Raw genomic sequence first — 25,722 nt, 5'->3', positions numbered from 1 at the left:
AGGGCCTGGACTCTACTCTTGGGCTTTAAGTGTTGTTCTGAACTCCTATAATCAGGAAACAAGATGTGTAATTGTACTAAGTGTATTTTCTGGCATATAGTAAGTGCTTTATAAATACTATTAGCAGATAGATGATTGCTGAGAAGGAAAACAAAAGGAACAATAATGAAGAGTAGAAGGAAAGACAGTCCAGCAGGCAATATTTTTTAGTAATAGCTTTGACATTATTATAGCTTTAATGCCTTTCTAATAAATATGAACCCAAAATACTGCCATGACTCTAAATTAGACACATCTTCACTTTAAAGAGCTGTTATTGAGGGGAAATCCTCTGACCTTTTGATAAGAACTGAGAAAAACTGTCTCTTTACACACATTTTTATTAAACAAGTAAGGCTGGTAGTGGAACATTTTTTTATTTAATGCATAAACATATAAGTCCCTTTATTAGAGAAATTATACATATTGGTGAATATGGTCAATGGTCACACCTATGTGTTAATTATTTAAAAATCAGAACCAATAATTTGGAATAGATTCTATGTTCTCTTCATTACATTGTGAAGTGTCTTGTGTAGTCATATTCTATTGTTGGAATGACAGCTTGTACAAATTTCAAAAAAATTAGAAGATACCTGAAGGCCTTTAGCTAAGGAAAATAAGACTTGTAAATGGTTTATGTTTTAAATCCATATTGTAATTATCCATTTTATTAAGCAATAATTCCTTAGAAAAAATGACAAAATCTTTTTCAATTTCATTAAAGATAATTAATCATAGAACTTTAAGACTGCCTGACTACCTATTCCAATATTTGAATTTAAACTTCTTAATGCATAGAAGTTCATATAGGTCCCTTTGATATAAAAATAAGGACAAAGTTACCCATGTTTAAATAAGTATAAAATTTATTCATTTTCTTTATCCCTTTATAGCTTATAAATTTGCTAGAACTTCTATATTGATCTATATTTAATGAAATTTTGCAATTTTTTAAAAAAATGTTATATTGCACTGGAAAGCACTGTGAGTTAAGGTTTACTGGAGAAATAATGACTCTGTAACGAATTACACAGAGTATTCCAAGTTGCTACCTAGCCTCCAATATAGAGATGAATGAGAAAATTATATGTAACAAGAAAGTTCTTGGTTTATTTCAATGTCAGATATGCCCCAAGTTTCTCTGAGGGACTTAAGCTTTATTATCAACGTTTAAAGTTATCTGCACCTTCATGATACTCATGACCCCTCAGTCTACATCTAACACTGAGTGCTCTGAACTAATCACTTAAACAGCAACCCAAAAACAAACTAATTCAAGCTATATGGCATCTAAATTGTTGAATCTGAATATTTCTATGACTATAGATACACGTATCTCAGAATCCAACTATGTACTGGAAACTGACTTTCATTTAATGCTCTTGGCAACTCCAGAGAACCACAGTAAAATACTAGATAGATAATTTTCACTGGAGAAAAAGAAAATAGTATTTTTTTTAAATATCTAAAGCACTTCTTGTACTTTAATTTTTAATTAACCAAATTGTTTTAAAATTGAATTCTTTGCTTCAGGGAGACTTCAAATTGATACAACCTAACTTTACTCTTACATGATGGGAAAGCATATTTTTGGTAACATGTTAAATTGGAAATGTATTTAAAGAAAAGATATTTATGTTATTCTAAATTAGCAGGTTACCTGTGTAACAAGGCAAAGCTAACCAATGCACAGGGACATGTTCTACCCAACGAATATGGTGTATCACAATATAATATGCCCTAAATAAATTAGACTCCCATTAGGACTTTCAGACATGAGGAGCCAAAACAAGTTATAAGTACTAAGTCATAAAGGTTTTTGTCACTAAATTTCCCAAAAATGAAAAAAAAAAAAAATCCTACAACACATTTTGCCATCAATCATATGCACGAAAGGATACATATGAACGCCAAGCTCTCCCCCTCCTTCTGCAACAGTTTCAATGATTTTCTTCATCACTTCAGCATGCCTGAAAGCAAAAGCAAATCTTATTAGTGTAGATGAAACAGATGAAAACAGGAAAAACACACATCCATTTGTAAAGAAACCTGTTGTTGGTGAATTTTTTAACATGTAATAGTCATAAAATATTCCCTCCTTTAATCTTCACTAGAGTGTTGGGTTCAATTTTATACTACACATTCATAGAAAGATGCACTGTCAATAACGCAAATCATAATGATAAGTAATTTTGAGTTCAAAACAGATCTTCCAAGCTACAAAGAGGAAGACCACAAAGATCTCTTCTATACGTAAATACTTTAACAGAACAAAAAAGTTCTTAATGTATTAAACAAGAGGTTTTCTTCCTTTCTTTCACATATTTAAGTGCAAGAATATTTCTAAAGATTCTGAAAAGTTTATTTACTTATGAATTTTTCTCTTTTTCTATATTTATAGGTTCCAAAATAATAATCCTATGAAATATACATACACTCTCTCTATATACAGACCTGCATGGGTGAACAGAACACATGGGAGGTGGTGGGAGATGAGGGTGATTTTCAATGGTCACTGTTTTCTTCACATGATCTTGACTGATGTCTTCATACATGTGCTCAACTGTTAAAGGCTGCCGTTGCTGAAATCGTAAAAAATGCTTTGAAAGTACTCTTTAAAAGCTTTCATATCTTTAATATACTTATTCTCCCATCTAACTTTAACTACAATTTAGAATTGCAGATTATTTAGAATTGGGGTAAAGTTTACAACATTTAGATCAAGGCAGGGAGCAGAAAAGGAGCCTACATATCCAGGCTACCCAATATCAGTCACCACCTAATGCCGAAAAGATTCCACAAAAAGGCAAGTATGGAGGCTGGGGTTGTGGCTCAGGGGTAGAGCGCTCGCCTAGCATGTGCAAGGCCCTGGGTTCAATCCTCAGCACCACATAAAAATAAAATAAAGATATTATATCCAATTACAAGTAAAAAAAAAAAAAAAAAAAAAAAAAAATATATATATATATATATATATATATATTTTTTTTTTTTTTAAAAGGCAAGAATGTGGCTGCCAAAACATTTTAAAATTCAATTCATTTCTCAGGGCTATTGTTTTATTTTCTTGTTTCCTATTTACAGTCATAGGAATAATAGGTTAAACAAGTTGAGCCAGGCATGGTGGTGCACACCTGTAATCCCAGTGACCTAGGAGGCTGAGGACGGAGGATGGGAAATTTGAAGCCAATCTCAGCAAATAAGAGACCCTGTCTCAAAAAAATAAAGGACGACTGACTGGGGATGCAGTTCAGTGGTAAAGTGACCCTGGGTTCAATCCCCAATACCAAAAAAGCAACAACAAAAAGTTAATTTTACATTAATTACTCTTTCATTTAATTCCATTAAGCACATGAATTTAAATGGTCTTAAGGACAAATTCATGTGACATGATCAGTTTGCAAATGCTTAAACATCCAACAGATGTAATCCCAAACAAAAGTTAAGAAAATATACCCAGTTGAATTTCCCTCACATTTTGAAGGGATAAGCTTAGAGGCAAAGGAATACCCTTATAACAGATCATTTGTGCTTAATTAGCATTAGTGTCACATTGAATAATTCAGTTTATTCAAAATAAAAAACAAGTTCAATATCAACCATAAAACTGTAAAATAAATGATTTCTAAAATTTAAAAGATCATATAACCAAGTACTTAACTAAGGAATTAAACCCAACAACTTAAAATATTTATACTGAAATATATTTTTCTTTATTTTTACCTCATCATAGCCAAACAACCATAATCGTGGTGTCTGGTAATATTTATCATAAGTGATGTACAGGTCATAAGTTCTGGTTTGCAAAATAGCATCTTCACCTCCAGCATCAGTTTTAGCTTTACAAGCTTCTACTATTTTCCTTGTGTCTAGGGTAGCCTGGCACATAATAGAGAAAAATTGACAGCCATTATATTAGTATGAATGTGACATTCTAGAAAAATCTATTTTTTCCATTCTATATTGTTTTTTCCTTAAAAGTAAATGAACTTAAAATTCATGGATAAAATTTCGTGTTATAAATATTTAAAAATTTCTTTGAAAGAGTAATATGTCATTAACAATACTATTAATCCTCAAGTATACTCTTTAAAAATTAACTGAGAAAACAATTTACAAACCTCATCTGTTTCCAATAATCCACTCTCTTCGTATTCTGTTATAAAAATAAAAGATGAATCAAGTTCAAGATTCATTAAATTTTGTTTATATATATTTATACATATTATATATTAAATATTACTTCAGAGTATCACTCAAAAACTGGGGTTTGCTTGTTTTTAACTGAAGATAATGAAGCAATATAAATGAGTTAATTCTGTATTTCCAAACCAGCAGATACCTTGCATGTCAAAAGCTCAGAAAAAGTCAGCATATTCAAGGCCTGGTCTGTGCTGCAGTCTATTAGAAATATCAACTGGCATAATAATACTGAAGGGATCTTGGTGACTCCTTGGTAAAGGCCATTGTATACAGCAACCCCTTCCCTCTTATGTGAAGGTGATATGCTTCAAGAATCTCAGTGGATGCCTGAAACTAGACAGTATTAAACTCTATAATTTGATACCTCCTCTGTCTCAAGCAGGTATCACGCATGTGGCTTTAACTTCTGCAGTCTGAGGAGCATGAGCCTAACTAAGAGGAACTTTTTTGTTTTTCACAATTTCACGGAGAGATTCTTACTCTACGTCTTTGCAACCTCGGTATAAGATTTTTTTTTTTTTTTTTTTTTTTTTTTATCATTACTGTCAAGAACCTCCACTTTTTCACTTAGAGAACACATTCTACAACTTGTCTTTGATATCTGAATTGCCAGCATCGCTACTTTTGTGTTTTGGGATCATTTTTTATAAGGGTCACCTGAGCACAAGTAAGGTGATACTGCAACAGTTGATTTGATAAATGAGATGGCTACTAAGTGACTAAATGGCAAGAAACATGGATACATTAAACAAATGGATAATTCTTGTCAAGGATGGAACACAGTGGGACGGCATGAGATTTCATCACATTACTAAGAATGGCATGCAATTTAAAACTTATGACTTCTATTTCTGGAATTTTCATTAATATTTTCAGACTGCAGCTAACCTTGGATAACTTAAACAAAAGAAAGCAAAATGACAGATAAGGGGGGATGACTATAACTACATAAAATATGCTCATTATATTATCAGTGATTTCCACTTTTCTACATTCAATAGTAACATTGAATGTTGACCTCTTAGGAATATCTGACATGATTTATTCTCTCCTCCTTGGAACACTTTCTTTCCTTGGTTCTTAAGATATAATATTTTCTTGGCTTTCCTCACACCTCACTGGCTGCTCTTTTAATACGTTCTTCATATATCACAAATGATATTTGAGGCTGCAATTAGAAATTCTGGATACAAATACAATAGTAGGGCAGTAACTAACAGCTCAATTCTTAGATCTTGTCTCTTCTCTACCCACGTTTACTCCAGTGATGAATTTATTAGTCTTGATGGCTTCAAATACTGATGAATCCCACATGTATTTCTTTAAACATGGATATATAACTGTTTATGATTCTACTGGATGATTAATGGGCACCCTAAGTATCACATGTCTAAAACTGATACTCCCTCTCCAAAGCTAATCATTCTGAATCCCCACCCCTGCCAGCCACCCTCAGTCAATGGAATCTTTCCAGACACTCAAGTCAAAGACCATGGAGTCATACTTGACTACTCTGCCTTTTATATCCCATGCTCAATCTAGTAGCAAATCCCTTTGGCCCTACCCTCAAAATATGTCCAGAATTCTATTGTTTCTTATCACTACCAATATTATAACCGTAGTTCAAAACATTATTATTTATTGCCAAGATTATCAAAATACATCCTAATTGTTGTCTCTTTTCCCCTTCAACATGTTCTCATTGCAGTTACAGTGATTTTGTTAAAATATTAAATTGTTAGAAAAATGGCTGCTTGTCTTAGTCTTAGTTAGGACCCTGCACAATCTGGGCCTGTATCTCCCTGAGTCCACTCTTTACTACTCTTCTCTCTCTGGACAGAGAAAATTCCTTACAATATTATATGAAATATTGTAAGTCACACATATTATTACCTCAGGGCTTTTGCACTCTTTCCCAGATAACAAAATAGATTGTTTACTCACTTCCTACCATATTTTACTCAAATGGCATACTTTCAATAGGGTTTTCCTTGAACAATTTACTTAAAAAAGTTGCCCCCCAAAAAACTTATGCCCTTTCCTCATTTTTCTCCTTATCACTGATATAAATCTAACACATTATGTATTTTAACTATTTTCATATCCCCCGATTAGAATCGTTCCAGACACTCAAGTTTAAAGAGATCATGTCTATTGTTTTTCTGCAGCACCAAGAACCATCCCTAATACACAGATACTATATTGCTCAATAAACATTTGTTGACTAAATGAGTAAAAATTACTTTTTATATTCATACCATCAATATTGTTTATGAGCAAAATTCCACATTAGTAGTTCTTTAACTCTATCTAAGGAAAATGTAATAAACAATACTAAAAGGCTGTCAAATATTTAAGGGAGTCCCATAACTTGTACTTTAAAAACAGTGGTTTCCTCTCTACCACCGCAACCCCATCCTAGACTGGACAGAAACTGAACCTAGAAAAAGTAATTGTGCAAGAAAAGGGTAAGTTCAGTTTTTATCAGCTGTGAGACATCCAACTGGAAATAAAAACCACCAAACAGTTTGAAGTTGTGAGATCTAGGTTGAAGTTGTTTAAATATGAGAGTCCACAGAGCATAGAAATTTTATATGAGGTTTCTGTGACCAAACTCATGGATTTCAGGGACAATAGTTTGGTGTGGAAATAAGGAACAGAATTGCACGAAAATTTAGGAACAGATACCCAGCTAGATTTTTATGAATACTTGAAAGCAATTTGGGAAAAAGCCCTGAAAAGTACTTATAGTTCAGTAAAAACTACTTGCCTTTATGGTGTTTCAACTCTGACACCATCTTCTATTTTTACATGTTACAATATACAACTAACTAAATTTTATGTATTTTGGGGATGTAGCTGCCTTATAGACTTCAATGCCTGCCTCCCCCCTTTTTCATATTCTTCCTTTTTCTAACTTTTAATGCATCTCTTGTAACAGTGATTCTCTCATGCAATGATTCTTAACTGGTAACCCCAAGAGGACATTTCAGAATTTTAAGGAACTGTGAGGGCATTGTGTGTGGCCAAAAAGGCTTCAGTAAGAATTCCTATTTTGCCAGGCCTGGTGGCACACACCTGGAGTTCTCAATACTCAGGTGGCTGAGGCAGGAGGATCCTTTGAGCCCAGGAGTTCAAGACAAGCCCAAGCAACATAGCAAGATCCCCTACTCAGAAAAAAAAAAAAAAAAAAAAAAAATCACTATCTTAATGTTTTAATTAAAAGATGCTATTAAAAAGGAGAAATAGGACGGGTGTGGTGGCACATGCTTGTAATTCTAGCAGCTCAGGAGGCTGCAGCAGGAAGACTGCCAAGTTCAAAGCCAGCCTCAGCAACTTAGTGAAGATCTAAGCAACTCAGTGAGACCCTTTCTCAAAATTAAAAAAAAAAAATGAGATGGAGATGTGACTCAGTGCTTAGTCACCTATAGGTTCAACCCCTAGTACCAAAACAACAACAACAACAAAGGAGAAACAAAATACAAAGTTGCTCTGAACCAATTTTTAAAAACTAGTATTTTGCAGCTACATCCAGCATTAAAGATTTACGACTTGATATTTATTCCAGCAGAAATAATGCTGTCAAGACTATGTAAGAGTCTAAGATCAAAGGAAGTTTTATATTGATGAAATTTAAACAAAATATTCCCTGGGCTGCTAAATGTCGAAACTTAAAATTCAAAGGGATAGAAATTTTTTTTTAAAGTCACATATTTATGTAAAATCACATTACATTTCAAGGAAAAATGTGGGCTATCTTAGGGGAGAGATGTCTTTGAGGGTAGAGTATAAAAAAATACATATTTAAGAGAAAATGCCAGCCATCTGGACAGTGAGAAGCTTCTGGAGTAAAACAAGGAACTCACATTCAAGTGAAAATGTGGGCCATCTCCAGAAGGAGAGACACAGCTTAGAGTATAAAATTCTTAATCCAAAGAAATTATAAATATTGTAGAATCAGTATTTTAGTATGATTAAAGCAAATCTAGAGCACAAATACCTTCCATGTCTGCAGCTTCTCCTTCATCTTCCTCTTCTTCCTCTTCACAAAGCACTGAGCAATCTTGGAGTTTTATACTGTCCTTTGAAATTAATTACATTTGTTTTGTTTGTTTGTTTATTTATTTATTTATTTTGCAGTGCTGGGGATCAAACCAAGAACCTCAACCATGCTAGGCAAGTGTTCTACCACTGAGTTATACCCCCATTCAAAGTTAATTTTATTTAAAGTTACCTAAATAAGTTCATTAGTTCAAACATTGAACAATCATACTAGCACAGTGCTAACTAACCACTGTGAAAATAAGAAAGACAAAGCAGTTCTTATTCTCAAGAAATTGAAACACCACGGGTGGAGATGACAAATCCATAAGTCAATCATTGAAAGTAATGTACTAAGTGTTGTGACTGAATAATATTCAAAGGTATTTTGGGAACACCAAGAGTCAAATAAGATATTATTTTAAAAACAGCTGACAGTTGAACTCCCAATGAAATAATTTTTTTAGTTAACCAATTATTAGTATGAGAAAATCACTTAAAAATTTTGTTAAATTGTATAAAGAAGAAAAATTTGTAAAAATCACAACACATTTATAAGCTAAAATATTTTATAAATCAAACACGTTTATATTCTAGCTGAGTATGGTGGCATAGCCTCCCAGCAACTGGGGAGGATGAGGCAGGAGGATTTTTAAGTTCAAGGCCAGCCTCAGCAATTTAGTGAGGTCCTAAGCAACTTAGCAAGACCCTGCTAAATGAAAAATAAAACAGGCTAGGGATGTGGCTCAGTGATTAAACATCCATGGGGCTCAATTCCTAGCAACAAAAAAAAACAAGAAACCCCACTATTTCTCATTTGTTCATAAATCCAAAATTGCTGAATTAATCCAAAATTATCAAACTTTAGTTATTATAACACATAAGATTTCCATTGAATATCTTAACTGTAATGTCTCTTATGAAACAATAATGCTAACCAGTGGTATGCATAATATACACAAAACTAATATTCTAAAAATATGAAATTGATAAAAGTAAGTGAATAGACATCTAGTTTCATTTAGGCTACATTTAGAAGAGTTTTATTTACCTCTAGAAATTTAAATCAAATGCACCCTAATTATACTCAAAATGTAAATAAAAGTAAATAGATTATATTTACTGGATAGTTATTAAATGAGCTATTATCTAACAAACTGATTATTAAGAAAAATTTTAATCATGCTGGTAATAGTCATACTTGATATAGAAGAACAAAGTTAAAAAAACAAAAAATCAAGAACCAAGGTTATTCTTAGGGCTTAGAGGAGTAGTTCAGTGAAGGAATATGAGCTCAGCATATGTGAGGCCCTAGGTTCAATCTTCAGGGCCAATTATCTAAACAAAAAACAAAATTAATACTTCGGTCTAAATGTCAAATATTCTTAGGACTGTTATTTTTAAAATAATATAAATTATATATAGTGTTAATTAAAAAATGATATGAAAGATATATCCCAGTTTTCAATTATGAGCATTCATTCTTTAGCATCACATAATGATGTTTAGTGGGATGCCAAGCATCACAATAACCATTATTTATTAAAAATTTTTGAATTACCATAAATCTATCAAAAAAAAAAACTGTCCACATTGCTCTGCCACTTATTTAAATTTGAAGCATACATACTAATAGAGCAAATAAAGTCATCTGAAGCAGCAAAACCATTTGCGTGATTGCTCCTCAATCAAACTTTTCCAAAAAATAAAAATTCAAAAGGATGAAATCTCAGGTCAATAAATCAAACCTTAATCCCTAGTATAAAACTGAAAAACAGAAGTTATTTTACTTTCTTATACTTCTGTTAAGCTGCAATTAAAAATTTCCAAAGAGGAAATGACAAAAATACAAAGAATATCTTAAATTAGTAACTGTTTTAGGGAATGTTCCTAAGAACAATAGGGACACAATTATTCCATCCAAATAGTCTATCCTCCAAGAGACTTGGTGATTAAAAGAAATAATTAAGAAAAGATCAAAGTGAGGACATTTTGTATTTTTTATATAATTTTAAATGACTATATAAAAATCTGAAAACAATTTCAATGATTCCAAGAAATGGAAAGCCAATATAATATATGCAACTTGAATTAAATGAAAACTTACAAGCAGGATAATTCTACCCAATTATATATTTTATCCTCCCCCCAAATAAATCATATAATAAAAATTAACTAACTTAGCTTCTAGTCATTCAAAATATCATGATTTTTGGTGATGCTAAGCTGAAGTATACACTTAAATTTTCAAAAATGAAAGCCAAAAAAACCCCACATAGTCAGTAATTTAAGAAAACAGAGAATAATTACTTATGTGACATTTAGAGTACAAAGTTTAAATATTAAGATACCATTAGCATCTAGTACTGAATATACTTAAAAACAAAATCACTTCAACTACCTTAAGTCTTTCCAATTAATGAAAAATAGTAGTAGTAGTAGTAGTTTGTAGTAGTAGTAACGATCTTGAAAATGTTTTTTCTTGCATTTTCTTCTTCTTCTTTTTTTTTATTAATGGTGCTAGCAATTGTACCCAGGGCCTGGCACATGCTGAGTAAGGGCTCTACCACTGAGTTACAACCCAGAGCCCCAGAATGGTTTTTAAGCCATACTACAAGAAAAATAAGGGAAGGTTGTATTGTGGCTCAGTGGCAGAGCTTTTTCCTAGTATGCATGAGATCAGGCCTTGGGTTTGATCCCCTGCACTGCAAAAATAAAAAAAGAAACAGAAAGAAAGAAAAGTAAGGGAAGTATAAAGAAGCAGTAGTGTTCTAGTATATGCTGATGCAGAAAATGAGAGGGGGGGGAATAATTGGAATTTAAATGAGTTTGATAATGGTAAGTGTGTATAAGAAAGATGAATGATTTCAACATAGATATATAGATATAGACATATTACATATGCAAATAACTAGGTCACTGATTTTAGAAATATTAACGAACCAGTACCTTGTTTTCCAATGTAATCTCCTTAACTGCTTCAGTTATTCCTGCAATACCTGTTTACAATTCAGCAGAAAAAGAGTAACTAAAATTAAACTGTAAACATCACATTTATTTGAATAAAGCAACATAAAAACACTTAAAATTATCTAAATTCTCATAACTGATCTGAAGTAAAGAGATAAATACAAATATAATCCCAAAGATGCTGCCTCAAACTAAAAATATAAACTAATTTAATGTTCTCCATGACTTATCCTTCTCATCCTTAATTTACTATTCCTCAACTTAATTTATCACAATACATTCTAAGAAAGTGAAACTATTAAGAGATTACAGTACTCACATTTACATTTTGATTAAACCTGTATCCAAATTTTCTCAACTAGGTATGGCTATATTAATATGCTATTTACTTCAAATATTTAAAATATGCTATTTGGTTCAGAAACTTAGAATATTTGATAATACCATTTTACATTTACATATGGCTTACTGCTTTGCCAAGTGTTTACACATTCTATTTAATTCTTCTAAACACTAGCTTCTAAAGCAATTATAATAATAATTTCTCCTCATGCAGAAATGAAGTCACTGGAGAGGCAAAATGCCCTGCTTGAGTCTCACAGTTATGAAGAAGCTGGGCTTAAAATACATATGAGTTGACATTTGGTTCAATGATTCTCCATTGCACCTCACAAAGCAAATTCCTCAGAACCTCCTTTGTCTCATTGGAAGTATTAAGCAGGTGGCAATATATCTAGTCAGCTAAATAATATTTCTAGTTCAAAATACCTGTCAACATTCTTAATCAGACTGTTTAACAAGGATAGACAATTAATTAAGACAAGAGTAGTTAAAGATACTACAGGGAAAAAAATATCTTAAATACAATATATGCTTAGCTCCTAATAAGCATTCATCCTCTAAAACTTTAATACATCTGTTTAATATACTCACTTTCACAAACAGAAGATGTCATTTAGCCAATCCCTAAAAAACAAATGCCTAATGTCTTCTCTGATATAAAGGAGGTGACTCAAAACAGAGTAGGGAGGAAGAGCATGAGAAGAATATTACCACAGAACAAGGAAAAGAGGTGGGAGGGAATGGGAGGGAGAAGCGGAATTGCATGGAAGATGGAAGGAGACCCTCATGGTTACACAAAATACATATAGGATGGTGTGAGGGGGAAGGGAAGAAAAAAAAAAAGAGATAAGTGTCACAGTAGAATGGGTAGAGAGAGGTGATGGGAGGGGAAGGGAGGGGAGTGGGGATAGGGAGGGCAGCAGAATACAACTGACACTAGGACTGCTGTATGTATACACATGGATGTATAACCAATGTGATCCTGCAATCTGTACACATGGAAAAATGAGAATTCATACCCTATTTGAATCAAATGTATGATATATCAAGATCATTGTATTGTCTTGAGCAACTAATAAAAAAAAATAAAAACATTGTGTCCAACTACAACTAAAAAAAAAAAAAAAGAATCAGTGTAACAGTTGAAGTTTGAAAGGTAAAACAACAGCTCTCGTTATAGTAGTTATTGGATGGGCACCAGTTAGAGATCCATAAATGGTATTTACCTTAAATATTCATAGTATTATATAGAATCCATCTTATACTCTATATCTTAAATGATATGTAAAACCCAAATCTTAACATATCAAATTGACATTACAAAATGATCCACTGAATAGTCTAAAGTTTTACATCTCATAAATAATTAGAATTTACATTAACAGAAATAAAATACTGTGTTATTTTTCACATGCAAAAAATGACACTGCCTGTTCTCTATCACTACAGCACTATTTTTTACCTGTTGAATTTCTAAAGATTTTTGTTTCTCCAATCATACTGACACCAACTTATCTCTGAGACAAATGATACTGTAAATACACCCCTGGAGTTTTCAATAATGAATATGAAATAGAATACAACTAAAAAATAGAGTAACCCATTATGTTGACTTCAGAAACAGTGCTTTATAACCAACTGTTCTAGTCAGTCAATAGGCAATTTAATAACAATGGACTGACTACATCTTCCAGTCATGAGAAAATTAAAGTAAAACAATTAGAAGATTTTGTAAAGGTCAGGAAAAAAAAGAAGTCTAATAGCATTAATTGGTGGGGGAAAAAAGAGGACCATTTAAAAAATCATTATAAAAAGCTGCTGAGGGCTGGGGTTGTGACTTAGTGGAAGAGCGCTTGTCTAGCATGGGTTCGACCTCAGCACCACATAAAAATAAAGATATTGTGTCCACCTATAACTAAAAAGTAAATATTAAAAAAAAAGCTGCTGAATCGGTTATTTCCTCTAAGCTTTGACATAACATCACTCAACTCATTAAGCAGCAAACAAGTTTCAGTTTGAGAAGTTCAAGTCCTGGATTTGTGCCTATATTTTCATAAGAAAACAGATGGCAGTGTTCTTCATTTAGAGTAGAGGAGAAATTGACCTCTAAGGTGGTACTTTTACTTGTACAGAGACTTAGTCTATTGTCTATTGCAATAAATCACAATTAAGAGCAACAATTTGCTAATCATGAAAGATGTAGCAATGTCTGGAGGTATTTTGTGTTGTAACTGGAGGATGCTACTGGCATCGAGTAGGCAGAGAACAAAGATACTATTAAACATTCTATAATGCACGAGAAAGGCTACAACAAAAAATTATCCAGGGCTAAATGTCAATTGTGTTAATAGTGTTGAGGTTGAGAAACACAGCTATAGGATAAACCTATTTGTCTCTAGGATTCAGGGAGAGAAAACTTGGTTTTAGATCATGCACTTAAACTTAGAACACATTTTCTTTATTAAAACTAAGTAATAAGCAGTAGCTACAGCAGCACATAATAATATGTATTTTTTAAAGATACATAAACACAGCGGCAAAATAGAATTTTTTATAATTTGTAATAATAAAGTTTATTCAGTGTTTCAAATAACACGCAAACATGCACTTAAAAATCCCTATAATTCAATTAACAAATACTTATTGAACAACTTCTATGTTAGACACTAACATAGATACTGAGGATTCAACAATGAATCCCTCGTGAAGCTCACACTTAAATTCCTTCAAGATGCTAGTTCTCTGCATGTAAGTAATAAATCAGTATGAGTATAGAAGAGTTCCTGACATAAAGGAGCTCATAATCCAATAATGCAACAACATGTAAATAAGAGATTTTCTATAGCAAAGTTTTAGTATTTTTGAATGGTTTTATTTTTGCCTATAACTTAGAAATAACAAAAATAACATGGATATTTCAAATTGCAACTGAAACAGCAGGCACTAAAGAAATTTAATATACTCCAAGGATTCTTTTTTTTTAAACTCTTTTCTCCCATAATATGTCCTCCTACTTCTTTTAGGTAAAAGTCTACTGGGACAATACCTCTTTTTCTTATGAAACCTATTACAATGAAGGATTTTGAAAAGTTTAATAAAATTTAAATATATGTCATTCTATTCTCTTTTTACCTGTGTTGTGATATGTATCTACCCATCCCCCATCACCATCATCTTCTTCAATGATAGCTTCCAATTCATCTGAATATTCCATCTGTTTGCACCGCTTATAGCATGGCACTATAAAAAAAAAGGGAAACACAGTTACTAGTACACAATCCGTTAACCACAAATCTGTTAAAAAGAAGAGAATGCTTATTCCATTATATTTACTTATGCTATAAAATTATTAAGTGAATATATTTCACTTCAAATGAAAGTGGTTAAGAATTACATTCAGCCCATAGACATATAACTAATTATTTGACCACATTAATTTTTCCCTGAATGACTTTGTCAGAAGACAAGTAGAAAGGCTCTGGTGGGAGTGTTCTACATATTTCTTTACCATAATGGTAAAGAACTGTAGGCTGAAGTTAGATGGCACTGTTCAATTTCAGGCTAATCCAACAATAACCTTGAAGTAATGGCTTTACTCTCAGAACATGGCAGTACCACATGTCAGAATTCATATTTAAGTTCTAGTTATTCTAATGGATAAAACAGTTTAAAATTAAACAAACTGCTAAATTTTACCCCCTTATACAATATTGGTGACCAGTTTTTCACAAAGCAAATGTGTCAATTAATAAGTATTTTTACTCATAAGCCTTAAAATTGAACAATTATAAGGTAAGAACATGATGTAGGGTAAACAAATTGCTATGAATCTCCTGATTTACTTAATCAGAATATAAATAATAAATTCTAAAAGTAAATATACTGAAGGGAATAAAAAAATACTGTTTTTTTACATATTATTTTTCCTTTCCCATATGGGATAAGTTAGAATGAAAATCAATATATTGTTATGTGATTATTTAAAGACTATCATAAACTTTTAGTGCTATTTTAACTTCATAAATAAGATATCTGCTTCAAAACATTTTTTTTTTTTTTGCCTATAGGCAATCCTTCAATAGCACATGGAAGATAAAATATTTAGCTTTGAACTTTTAAACGTCAAAGGTAGGCAGTATCAGTTAAATATCCAATTAGAAGAAATCCAACTTTTCTTAGGACCCTCTTCCTCCATATCTTGACAACCAAATTTTTTTCTTTTTTGGCAAAAATAAATAACAAAAAGGAAGAGGAGACAAAAATCAACTAAGAAAAATGACTCCAAGAATAGAAAATTTAGAGCTTCATAAAATTTCCTCATTTCTGTCTGAAAAAGTTTTTAGATCAGTTTTACGAATAAATTAGAAATCTGGTAAGTGTCAACTGTTGTTTTTAATATAACTGTGCAAAGTTTACCAATGTATACAACATAATTCTTACCATTTTTGGTTACCAAAAATTGTTTGCCTGTTGGTAGGTATGCCTTCACTTTCAATTCTTCCCCTGTAGCCCTTTAAAAATAGTGAAAAGCACCAAAATACAAAATATATTTTATCAAATATGGAACAGAAGATATAAAAGTAAATCTCAAAACTATAGAATCCACACTACTATGGGAATTGTTTTAGGATTGATTGGGGAAAAATGTCTTTAACTGATTGTGTCAGGACACAGAAAAGCATAACAATAATATAAATGAAATATACTAAGAGATGCAGACAGACTTCAGAGAATTTGGATTAAATATTTGACAAAAACTGTAAGATAATAGAACTATCAAGCAACCATTATATCTCGCCTCTAAGCAAAAAGAAAATGCTGCTCTCAGGGAGCTGTATTTCATTGAATAATCTTTCACATTATCAATCCAAATTGTAGTTCATCTTGAGAATCAAGAAAAGACAGACAGACAGACAGAAAGAAAGAAAGAAAGAAAGAAAAGAAGGAAGAAAAAAGCTGCATGTCATTACATAATAAAGTAGGAGGTTGGCAAGATCCCTGTTCCTACCACTGTATTAAAATTGGAACTAAGAAAAGATGGCTTTGAATCACAAGATGATAATATTGAGAACAATAATGCTTTAAAAAGTTTCTTTTATTGGATGTTAGAACTCAAACATACACTATTATTAATTAATTTTCATAATTCTAAGACATAGCTAATATTAAGACGTAGCTAATATGCCATTTTATAGGCAGGTAAACTAAAGCTTAAAGGGGTCAGGTTGCCCACAGTCACAAAACCAGAAGGTGTAAAGAAAGAGGATCAAGCCAAGCAACTCCAGGATTTCTACTCTTAAATTATTTTTTCTGTGGGTCAGAACCAATTGTAACTTTTTTTTTTTAAGCTATTCTGACATTTCTCATCAAGAATTTGTGGGCTATCTACTAGGCTTAGCCAGAACCGAGATGGCACATGTTTTCTTCACAAATGTAAGAACACAAACTTGGGAGTTTGACTGCCTTTTTAAGCTTCTGCAGAAATTTTGAGCCATAGTCTGGAGCACAAGATAAAACTAGGAAATGCCCTAATACATTTAACATCTCTTCTTTCAACTAATCTCAGTTGTCAAATTTTAACAATATGATGACAATGCCTAAGGTTATGAAGGAAAAAGTTAAAAAAAGTTCATGATAGCACTTGAGCACATGACAAGTACTGACATAGAAATAATCTGTTTCTATCAATGATTTAAGATTATTCCTTTGGCCCCAGCAATTCAGTCAGAAGCATGGACACTGGGTGGAATATAATTGTGTTCTAAGTTACAAAAAATTATTTCAACAATCATAATTCATAAACTAGAACTCTATTAACCCCTATTCATAAAATAGATCTACTACTAGAAGATCTTGTCCTTATATACAAACCCCTATCACAATGCTACCAATCAGATAGTTAAACTTAGACAATTAAAGTTTACAATAAAGAAATTACAATATAGAAAATGAATGTCATATCTTCACAAAAGAAACATTAATATTTTATATCTATTTGTATTGAAATATATTAAATTATAGACCAGAACCTACTTTTCACAAAAAGCTTAGAATATAAGGGAAAAAAACCCCATAACTTTCTTGAATCAAAGAACTTCTATGATATGAATTTAATTTTCTTAAATATGGAACAGAGATACAAGTATAAAAGAAAGACATAAAAATAGATATAGCTGATGATATTTTGGCTTTTTTTATACATAAAAAACAATGCCCTAAAATATAAAAACTGAGAAAAAGCAACAACCAGTGTTTCAGGTACATGGTAAATATAAAGGAGAATAAAACTAGCTTAAAGTACTTAAACTATTTAAGTTCTTTAGAAATTAAGAAAAAAACATTGTCAATTAAAACTGTTAATTCTAGAACCACTGTCCCCAACCAAATCTGTATCTTTCAGCTACAAATTAAAAAAAAATTTACTAAGAAAAAAAATCACAATAAATTGAAACAGCTACATTCACACAAGATGATTAATTCCAAACAATTCTAAACTGAATAAATACATCTGCTAGTATTGGGATCTCTTTTTCTATAAACTGTAACCTTTAATTAGTACTTGAAAGTAATGAAACTTCATTTGCTTTAAAACTTTGTTATTTTTCAGAATATTTCAAAGTATATGTTGTATTTAATTACTTTATTAATTATGAGTTAATAAAGAAAATAAAAGCTTTAAGTCTATCATAAGTAGATTTATAGTCAAGATCTTAATTAGTATAATGAACCTTTTTTAACTTTGGCAATTTGTAAAAAGGGTACATACTTTTCAACCTTAATAAAAATGTTCATACTTTATGTTTTAAAAAACATAAAAGGATACCAAATATTTGTATTTGCTGTCATAAAAAATATTCAATAAACATTTGTTAAATTGAATAAAGAAACTAATTAAATTTATTAAATACCTGAACATTATTTTTTAAAGAACCACAAAATTAGACACAGACACTACAAAGGGAATACTAGTAAAGAAGGTAAACAGATAAATCTCCAATATGTCCATCTTTTGTGTTAATGGAGCAAAATAAAAAGGTACAACACCATTTTCTTCCTTCATTTTACTTTGACTATCACTGGGATATTGTTTGAAAAAAAGCTACAGGAAGTAGGTTAAGCTTGTTATTCTAATTTCCAGACATTAACCTATTTTGCAAACTGCCATAATTCTGAAGTCATTCTTTTTCTAGTTTTCTATTTTTCACTTAAGATTACTTACCATTGCCATGTTGGACAGTGGTGTACTAAGTGATCTCCAGCTGCCACAAACTTGATTTGGAAGGAATATGAAAGAGGGAAAAAGAAAAATGGAACATCACTAAATGTGGGGTTGCAAAATACCAGACTGATCACTCTGGGTAACCTTGATACCTGTCAATCAATTAAGGTGTAAAAAGCACCAAACCGGCTCTATCTGCTCCAACACTTATTTTTGACTATTATTACTGTACTTTATTTTGTTTATTTATATGTGGTTCTTAGAGTTTTAACTCAGTGCCTTACACATGCCAGGCAAGCATCTCTACCACTGAGCCATAATCCCAGCCCTGATTATTAATATTGATTAATAAAATATAGAGATTCTTGGTAATGACTGAAAAACTCAGTGTAAACCTTTGAAAAAATAACTAAATAGGTACAGGTATCAGATGTAATACTACTCTTACATCACAGTGTATGCTTCTTTTATTTATATAATTAACATTTCTGTATATTAAATATACATGTATATATGGGTGTATACGTACATAATTACTTATTTATTGTAGTTCTAAGGATTCAATCAGTGGTGCTCTATGTGGCTTTTTTTTTTTTTTTTAAATAACCTTAATTTCTTTGTTCTTGTCCCTTTCCTTTTCTCTGTTTTTCTTTTTCAATGCTAGGGATTGAACCCAGGGCTTTGTATGTATGCTAGGGAAGCATTCTTATCACTGAACTACAACCCTAGCACTCTCTTTATGATATTTTTAAAAACGTAAGTAACGACCAATTTTGAAAACTTCATCATACTCTTTAAGAAATCATTAATAACAAAAATGTAGTGCCAAACAACAGGGGAAAAGTTAAAAATTATTGAACTTACACTGAAAACACATAAAAAAACTAAGAAATGAAATTCTAATTCTTAGGCTTTACAGCAGGTTGAACACTATGTGCATTTTATTTCCTTCAGAAAAAAAAAAAAAAAGACTAAGAAATAACTGAAACTTTTGAAAATTTCCAGTTCATAAAATCACTTAAGGTGATTTTACTAAAGGACGGTAATCCACTTATTTTTGAGCAGAAAACGGAAGAAGCAAAACTACAGTGTCCAAACTCAAGCAATATATGCACATACTTTCCCAATTGCTTCTATTTCACAACAGCTCTAACTTAAAATATTGCATTGTTTATGGGTTTATTAAACAGCCAAAAAAATCACAATATATTTAGTCTTCTAATGCTTCCATGAGAAAGTATATCTATATAAAATACTCTTTTGAGAGTAAAACTCCTATCAAGTAAAAATTTTTTAGAATAACCTATTTTAAGATGACATATCATCAAGATATATCAACTATATTCCCATAGGAAATTTCTAAGTGTTTCTTTTCCTTCATTTCATATAATCTTTTTATTATTTAAACTAGTTAAGTAAAGACAAAAAACAAAATGAAAACAATAGTTTTGTTCTTAAATCAAGCATTTTGGGGTCACTGGAACAAATGCTACTTTAGTTCTGTGGTTATCAGCAGCAAAAGTAAGAATTTACCCCTTTTATCCACAGTATTCTTTTGTATGGTTCCTGTTACCCATAGTGCAATGTAGTCTGAAAATAGTAAATGGAAAATTCCAGAAATAAATAATTCATACATTTTTAAAAAGTAATAATTTAACAAAATGGAAGTTAAATTAAGTAATTAAAAATAAAAATTATTTAATTATATTGCCTTGAAGTCACAAGACTAATTTTATTCCTGGGTCACTCTACTGGTATCCATTAATTAAAAAAAAAAAAAAAAAAATCAAACACTAGAAAGTAAGGAAAACTATTTTGAAGAACACAGAATTATACGAATAATTAGCACATGTGTGCAGTTACACTCATTAGCAATGGCCATCATTACTTGCTTTGCATTTTCAAATGAAATAACGTGTAAAATATAGTCAAATTTCAAATTATCAACCGTTTGCTGTACCTTTCTCTTTCTGATTAAATATTTTCTATTTGTCACTAGATAATAAAGAATAACTTCAATATGATAGAACCAATATTTACATTTTGGTGAGCAATTTTATTCCTCAACCTACCCTTTATTAATAGAATTCTAATTTAATCAAGTCATTACACACATCCAACATTATTTTTTTTCCCAGACAATATCATGTTAGACACTGGCTGTCCCTCTTTTTAAACACAAATACTTTTACACCTCTCAATGAAAACAAAACGATAGTTGGAGACTGACAGTAAGAAGCCCAGAAACAGGAAAAACAAATGAATTTTGTATACAGTATTTACTCAAAGCAAATACTGTCTTCCCATTTTCCTTCTCCAGTGTCATTTTAAACTAACTCAAATCCTGTAATTGTGCTCTATCCCAACCCAACATTACGTGGATGGTACCCAAGTTGGGTAGTTTTGTCTTGATTATTTTTTAAGAAAAAAACAACTAACTTTTTTCATGGTATCAAGTATAACAGCTACTCATTTTAGGATGAATCCCTATCTTAAGCTTAATTCTATTCAACAACCATAGATTGCATCTCTAACATCCACTAATAATTAGTCATCTTCACGTAGTCAAGATAAAGCCTGAGAGTGCAAGAACAACAAATGCTCATCTCTGCTCTTGATTTCAGATACTTAAAGAGCCATGTCTACATTATAATTCTGGTTGCCAAGAAAATGTTAGCCTTTTGATCATAACTTTTGTTTGTTTTTTGTTTGTTTGTTTGTTTGGAGGGGGTATTCAAGGTATTAAACTCATGAAGCCTAAGGTAGAATAAATTCTTCAGAGAATGTCTAGCTCAAGCTCTTCCTCTTACAGATGAGGAAACATGAGGCCTGGACTTAGACAGCTTAATCGATGTGCCAAAATAAGTAGAAATTGGAGAAATGGGTCTAGAAAGTAGGTCTTCTAAGCTTTTTTTTTTTTTTTCATTCTACCATGTGTCTTCATTAAAATTAAAGGCAGTTTTAGATAAAAGATCAGTTTAAGAAACCATTCTTAAATCTCAGAAGGATTTGGGACTAGGAAGATGCCATCATAATGAAAACTGATAGATCAGTTAATTCTCTGGCCTGAGGACCTGGAATGTATAGCTGCAACAGTGGTCCCATCATGTAATATGACTTATTTCAAAACATTTCTTTTAAAATAATGAATATAGATTGCCAATGAACAGTGTTTACAGTGAGTTCAAGATCAAACTTAAATAAATCCCTTGCCTTTTACTTAAAAAACAAAATAAATCTGATACAAAGCTGGAACCAAAAAGGGCTTTTAGCTCAGTATATACTTAACTTTTCTAGGGATAAAATACATAATGAAAGAGAACTCTTGTCATACAGATTTGGTCAATAAGTGAAATGATTCTTCAAAACATAATTCTATGTTTAAAGTTCAATAAAATACAACTGACCTATCACATAGCTGTTAGTTCCAGTACCAAGTAGTTTCAACATTACTTGTTTAGTAGAAAAGGTAAACTAAATGAGCGCCCAGTAGGTAACAATACATTTAATTCTGAATATTAAGAGAAAATTTTAGCAATGAGTAAAGTTTCCAGACAGAAAGCTACAAAAATTCACATTTGGTATAGACAGAGCCTGACACAGCAACCCTATGAGCCCACTGTAAAGCTCAATACAATAATAAATATGAATAAAGGGTGTGACCATAGGAATCTTTCCCATTCCCTCAAACACCTTCATTTCTATATAAAGAGGAACTACAGAGAAATAGGAGAAGTTGCAAACTGAGAAGGAAGTTACATATTCTCTTCTATAGGAAGCAGAAATTCCCATAAATCACCAAAATCTAACTGTAGTGAAACCAAACAGTTCAAGATGTTCTCTCACAAAGCAAAAAATCCAGTTTAATACAATTTTAGAAAATAAAGATTTTAAAATATCTCAAACACTTACCTCTTCTGGGGTGATTACACCCGTTTCCTTAAATTTTGATTCCTAAAGAAAGCAAAAACAATAATATAATAATATCTTTCAATTTCAATTACAAAATGTTGCAGGGGCAATGAATTCTTCTACGCAATGGAGTACATTCAAAAAATTATACACTGTGCATATCGTGTATGTCACTGGTACTTGACCAAAGATATATAAAAGCCTAATGTAGAAAACTTAAACAATTTGATCACAGTTCTAAGAAAAAACATTCAAAGGTTTAAATAAGCATGAAGCTTTACAATGATTCTGTGCAATGAACAAATATCTTTATTTAACAGCACCATAAAAATGACTCAAAGATGTTTATCTTAACAAATCTTATTTAAACTGAGTAATATTAGAAATCAAATGTAGGAATCATTTAATATTTCCAATTACTCTCATCTCCACCAAGATATTAAAACAATATTCTTTCCCTCTAAGTAAGGTATGGTATTTATTAAATTTTTCTAAATTTTAAGCTATAAGTAAGATTTTGTGGTAGCCTACAAAAAATGAAAAGATTCATTTATAAACATTACTCATTCAACAAATATTTACCAACTACTTTGTGCCAGGCAATGGTATGTATGTATGAATAAAATAGACCAAACTCATCTTTGCTCTCAAAAACTATTTTAATTCTAGTTGAGGAAAAAAAAGTCAAATGATAATGAATAGCATACTATTAAAAAAAATGAAGCAGAGAGGAATCTGCCAGGTGGTAGGGAGAGGGCCATGAAAGTTTGAAATAAGGGATGAGGACATAGCTCAGTTGGTAGAGTGCTTGTCTTGCATGCACAAGACCCTGGGTTCAATATCCAGCACCACCAAAACAAACAAACAAAAAAATTGAAATAAGAGAATAAAGATAAGTAACTTAAACACCTATGTCAATGAACAAACCATAAAGCCATCTGGAGGGAGAGCATTTCAAGCTGAGAGAAGAGCAAATACAAAAGCTTAGAAGCAGGACTGTGTTCCATGGAGTGCTAAAGAGGTCAAGTTGGCTTAAAGCAAAAGTGCTCATGAGACAGAGTAGTACTTGAGATTGCAATTTCTACCAATTAAGTACAGCCTTGAAAATCATTATCAGGACTTAAGTTTTTACTGTATGTATGTTCCCTAAACAAAACATGATTTTTTTCTTAAGTTTAGCAGAATTCATTATTTCTTTCTTAGGAATTTTCCCTTTTTTCTCCTTCCCTCATTTAGCAGGATACTTTAAGGATTCTCTCTGTAAACCAAGAGCAAAGGAGTGACAGGAGAGGGTCATAATTCTGCTTTCCTTTATAGTAAAAATATACACCTTACATACTAACAGGTTAACACTTCTTTCCAGTTGAGAAACAAGTAAAATGATTCTTCAAAACAATCTATGTCATAAATTCAATAAAATACAATCAGACTATTAAATAACTTTTATATTTAAGAGATCTTTGATTCATCTCTCATTGAAACTAAAAATTTGTAACACTGTGGATTGTTAAAATGCTGTATACCTAGGTAAACATGCTATTCTGAAAAAGTATAAGATGAGGTAGAAACATTTGATTCAATGTCAAAATTATTTTTGAATTTTAAATAGTTGACTGAAAAAGCTTAATTAACTAAAATGACTTTCACAGTAAACAAACAAAATGAAAGCAAGAGTTAGGATCCCATTTAACTGCACCTGACTTTTTTCTTACTTGGCCCAACAAGGTCTCATTTCAAAACGAGTCTTGGAAGTATGTAAAAAAAAAAAAAAAACATACAGATCTAACATTTCTCTATGTCAAGGAAAGGAAGTAAAACTGCCAACCATTTCTCTTATTATATCAGAATATTTTATCCCTACACTAAGATTAGTAAAATTCGAATCAAAAGTTAATAAAAGAACAAAATGAAAGAAAACTAAGCGAGCACTTGCCAGTCATTTAGTATCACGATGCACTTTTCAGAAAAAGTGCAAAAATAAAGATACCCCAGAATAAGAGAAACTTGACTGCAGTTCTAGAAATTTATCTCTGAAAATACGAAACAATCCAGTCACTGCTGTAACAGCTAATGTGTTACAATTTTTACTTCGTAAGTGCTGTATTTTGCCAATATACTAAAAATTATGTATTCAAGCGAGTCAAGCTGCTCTTTATTATCACTGAAAGTCCAAGATTAAAAACCAGTTACTGATATTTTTAAAACGTGGGAAAGCATAGTTCTGCTCTTTAGTTCAAGTACAATGTTAATGTTACCAATTTCACTTCGTTCCTCTAAACTCTTAAGGAATAGGAACCTCAGTCACTATTTACGTATTTCATACTTATAAAAAGTCTTTCTCCGAAACTTGAGGGTGGGGGAGTGTCATATGTCATTTTGCTACCAAGACTTATTTCATTCCACCAAAATAAGCAAAATCCTTGGTTAAATGTTTTAAACTTCCGATGTTAGGATTTAACATTGTTAAATCGTCCTAGCTGCCGACCACCTTCCAACCCTACAAACCAGACGCAGAGTTGTGAAGGGTGGAGACCTGAGCACACACACAGAGCGTCGCTCCAAGTTTATCAATGAGGAGCCAGAAAGCCCTGACGAACGGTAAGGGGAGACCAGGGATGGGGGCTCCCCCCACCCTTACACCTTCCTACACTGTTCCCCATCGGATAACAGGGGTCTCCTCTGGCGCCCGGTTCTTGCAGAGCTGACCGTGAGCCTGACAGCCCCCGGCAAGCCCGCCCGGCTTACCTTGAGGACCGGGGTCAGGTACTCAGCCACTTCCAGTGCCTTTCCCTTCACCGTGTTAATCACATTCTGCATCCTGGGGCCGGAACAGCGGCCGGCCCCGCGATGGGGAGGGCAGCCGGGATAGGGGCCGGGAAGTCAAAAGATGTCCCCAATGCCTCCGACTCGCATAGGCACCCAGACGGCAGCACCCGAAGGGACGGGACCAGACTGGACGGGACAAGACTGGACGGGAAGCGACGGGACGGACG

General features: G+C 32.1%; 1 protein-coding gene across 1 annotated transcript; it reads right to left on the bottom strand.

Moving 5' to 3' along the window:
• Positions 1 to 362: 362 nt before the first annotated feature.
• On the bottom strand, positions 363 to 25,709 carry Atg3 (autophagy related 3). The gene is made up of 12 exons (XM_046425171.2): positions 25,475 to 25,709; positions 22,730 to 22,771; positions 18,818 to 18,867; positions 16,039 to 16,109; positions 14,731 to 14,838; positions 11,236 to 11,285; positions 8,246 to 8,327; positions 4,164 to 4,198; positions 3,766 to 3,921; positions 2,497 to 2,624; positions 1,944 to 2,012; positions 363 to 635 (listed from the first exon to the last, which is right to left on the bottom strand). The coding sequence occupies exons 1-12, from the start codon at positions 25,544 to 25,546 to the stop codon at positions 554 to 556; spliced, it is 945 nt and encodes a 314-aa protein (XP_046281127.1). The 5' UTR covers positions 25,547 to 25,709; the 3' UTR covers positions 363 to 553.
• Positions 25,710 to 25,722: the final 13 nt, after the last annotated feature.

This window comes from Marmota monax, unplaced genomic scaffold (genome assembly GCF_021218885.2).
Source record: "Marmota monax isolate L192 unplaced genomic scaffold, Marmota_monax_Labrador192_F-V1.1 WCK01_AAM20220418_F8-fsc00119, whole genome shotgun sequence".
Taxonomy (NCBI): Eukaryota; Metazoa; Chordata; class Mammalia; order Rodentia; family Sciuridae; genus Marmota; species Marmota monax.
Note: the sequence above shows the minus strand (reverse complement) of the source record. Positions and strands in the feature narration are given on the sequence as shown.

What these genes read in the sequence shown, in the direction of transcription:
- Atg3 (XM_046425171.2), bottom strand. Translation starts at nt 25,546, where the DNA reads ATGCAGAATGTGATTAACACGGTGAAGGGAAAGGCACTGGAAGTGGCT. An exon ending in ACCTGACCCCGGTCCTCAAG is followed by an intron (nt 22,772 to 25,474) that starts GTAAGCCGGGCG and finishes TGCTTTCTTTAG; the next exon opens with GAATCAAAATTTAAGGAAAC. An exon ending in GGAGAGCTTGGCGTTCATAT is followed by an intron (nt 636 to 1,943) that starts GTATCCTTTCGT and finishes AAAGGCCTTCAG; the next exon opens with GTATCTTCTAATTTTTTTGA.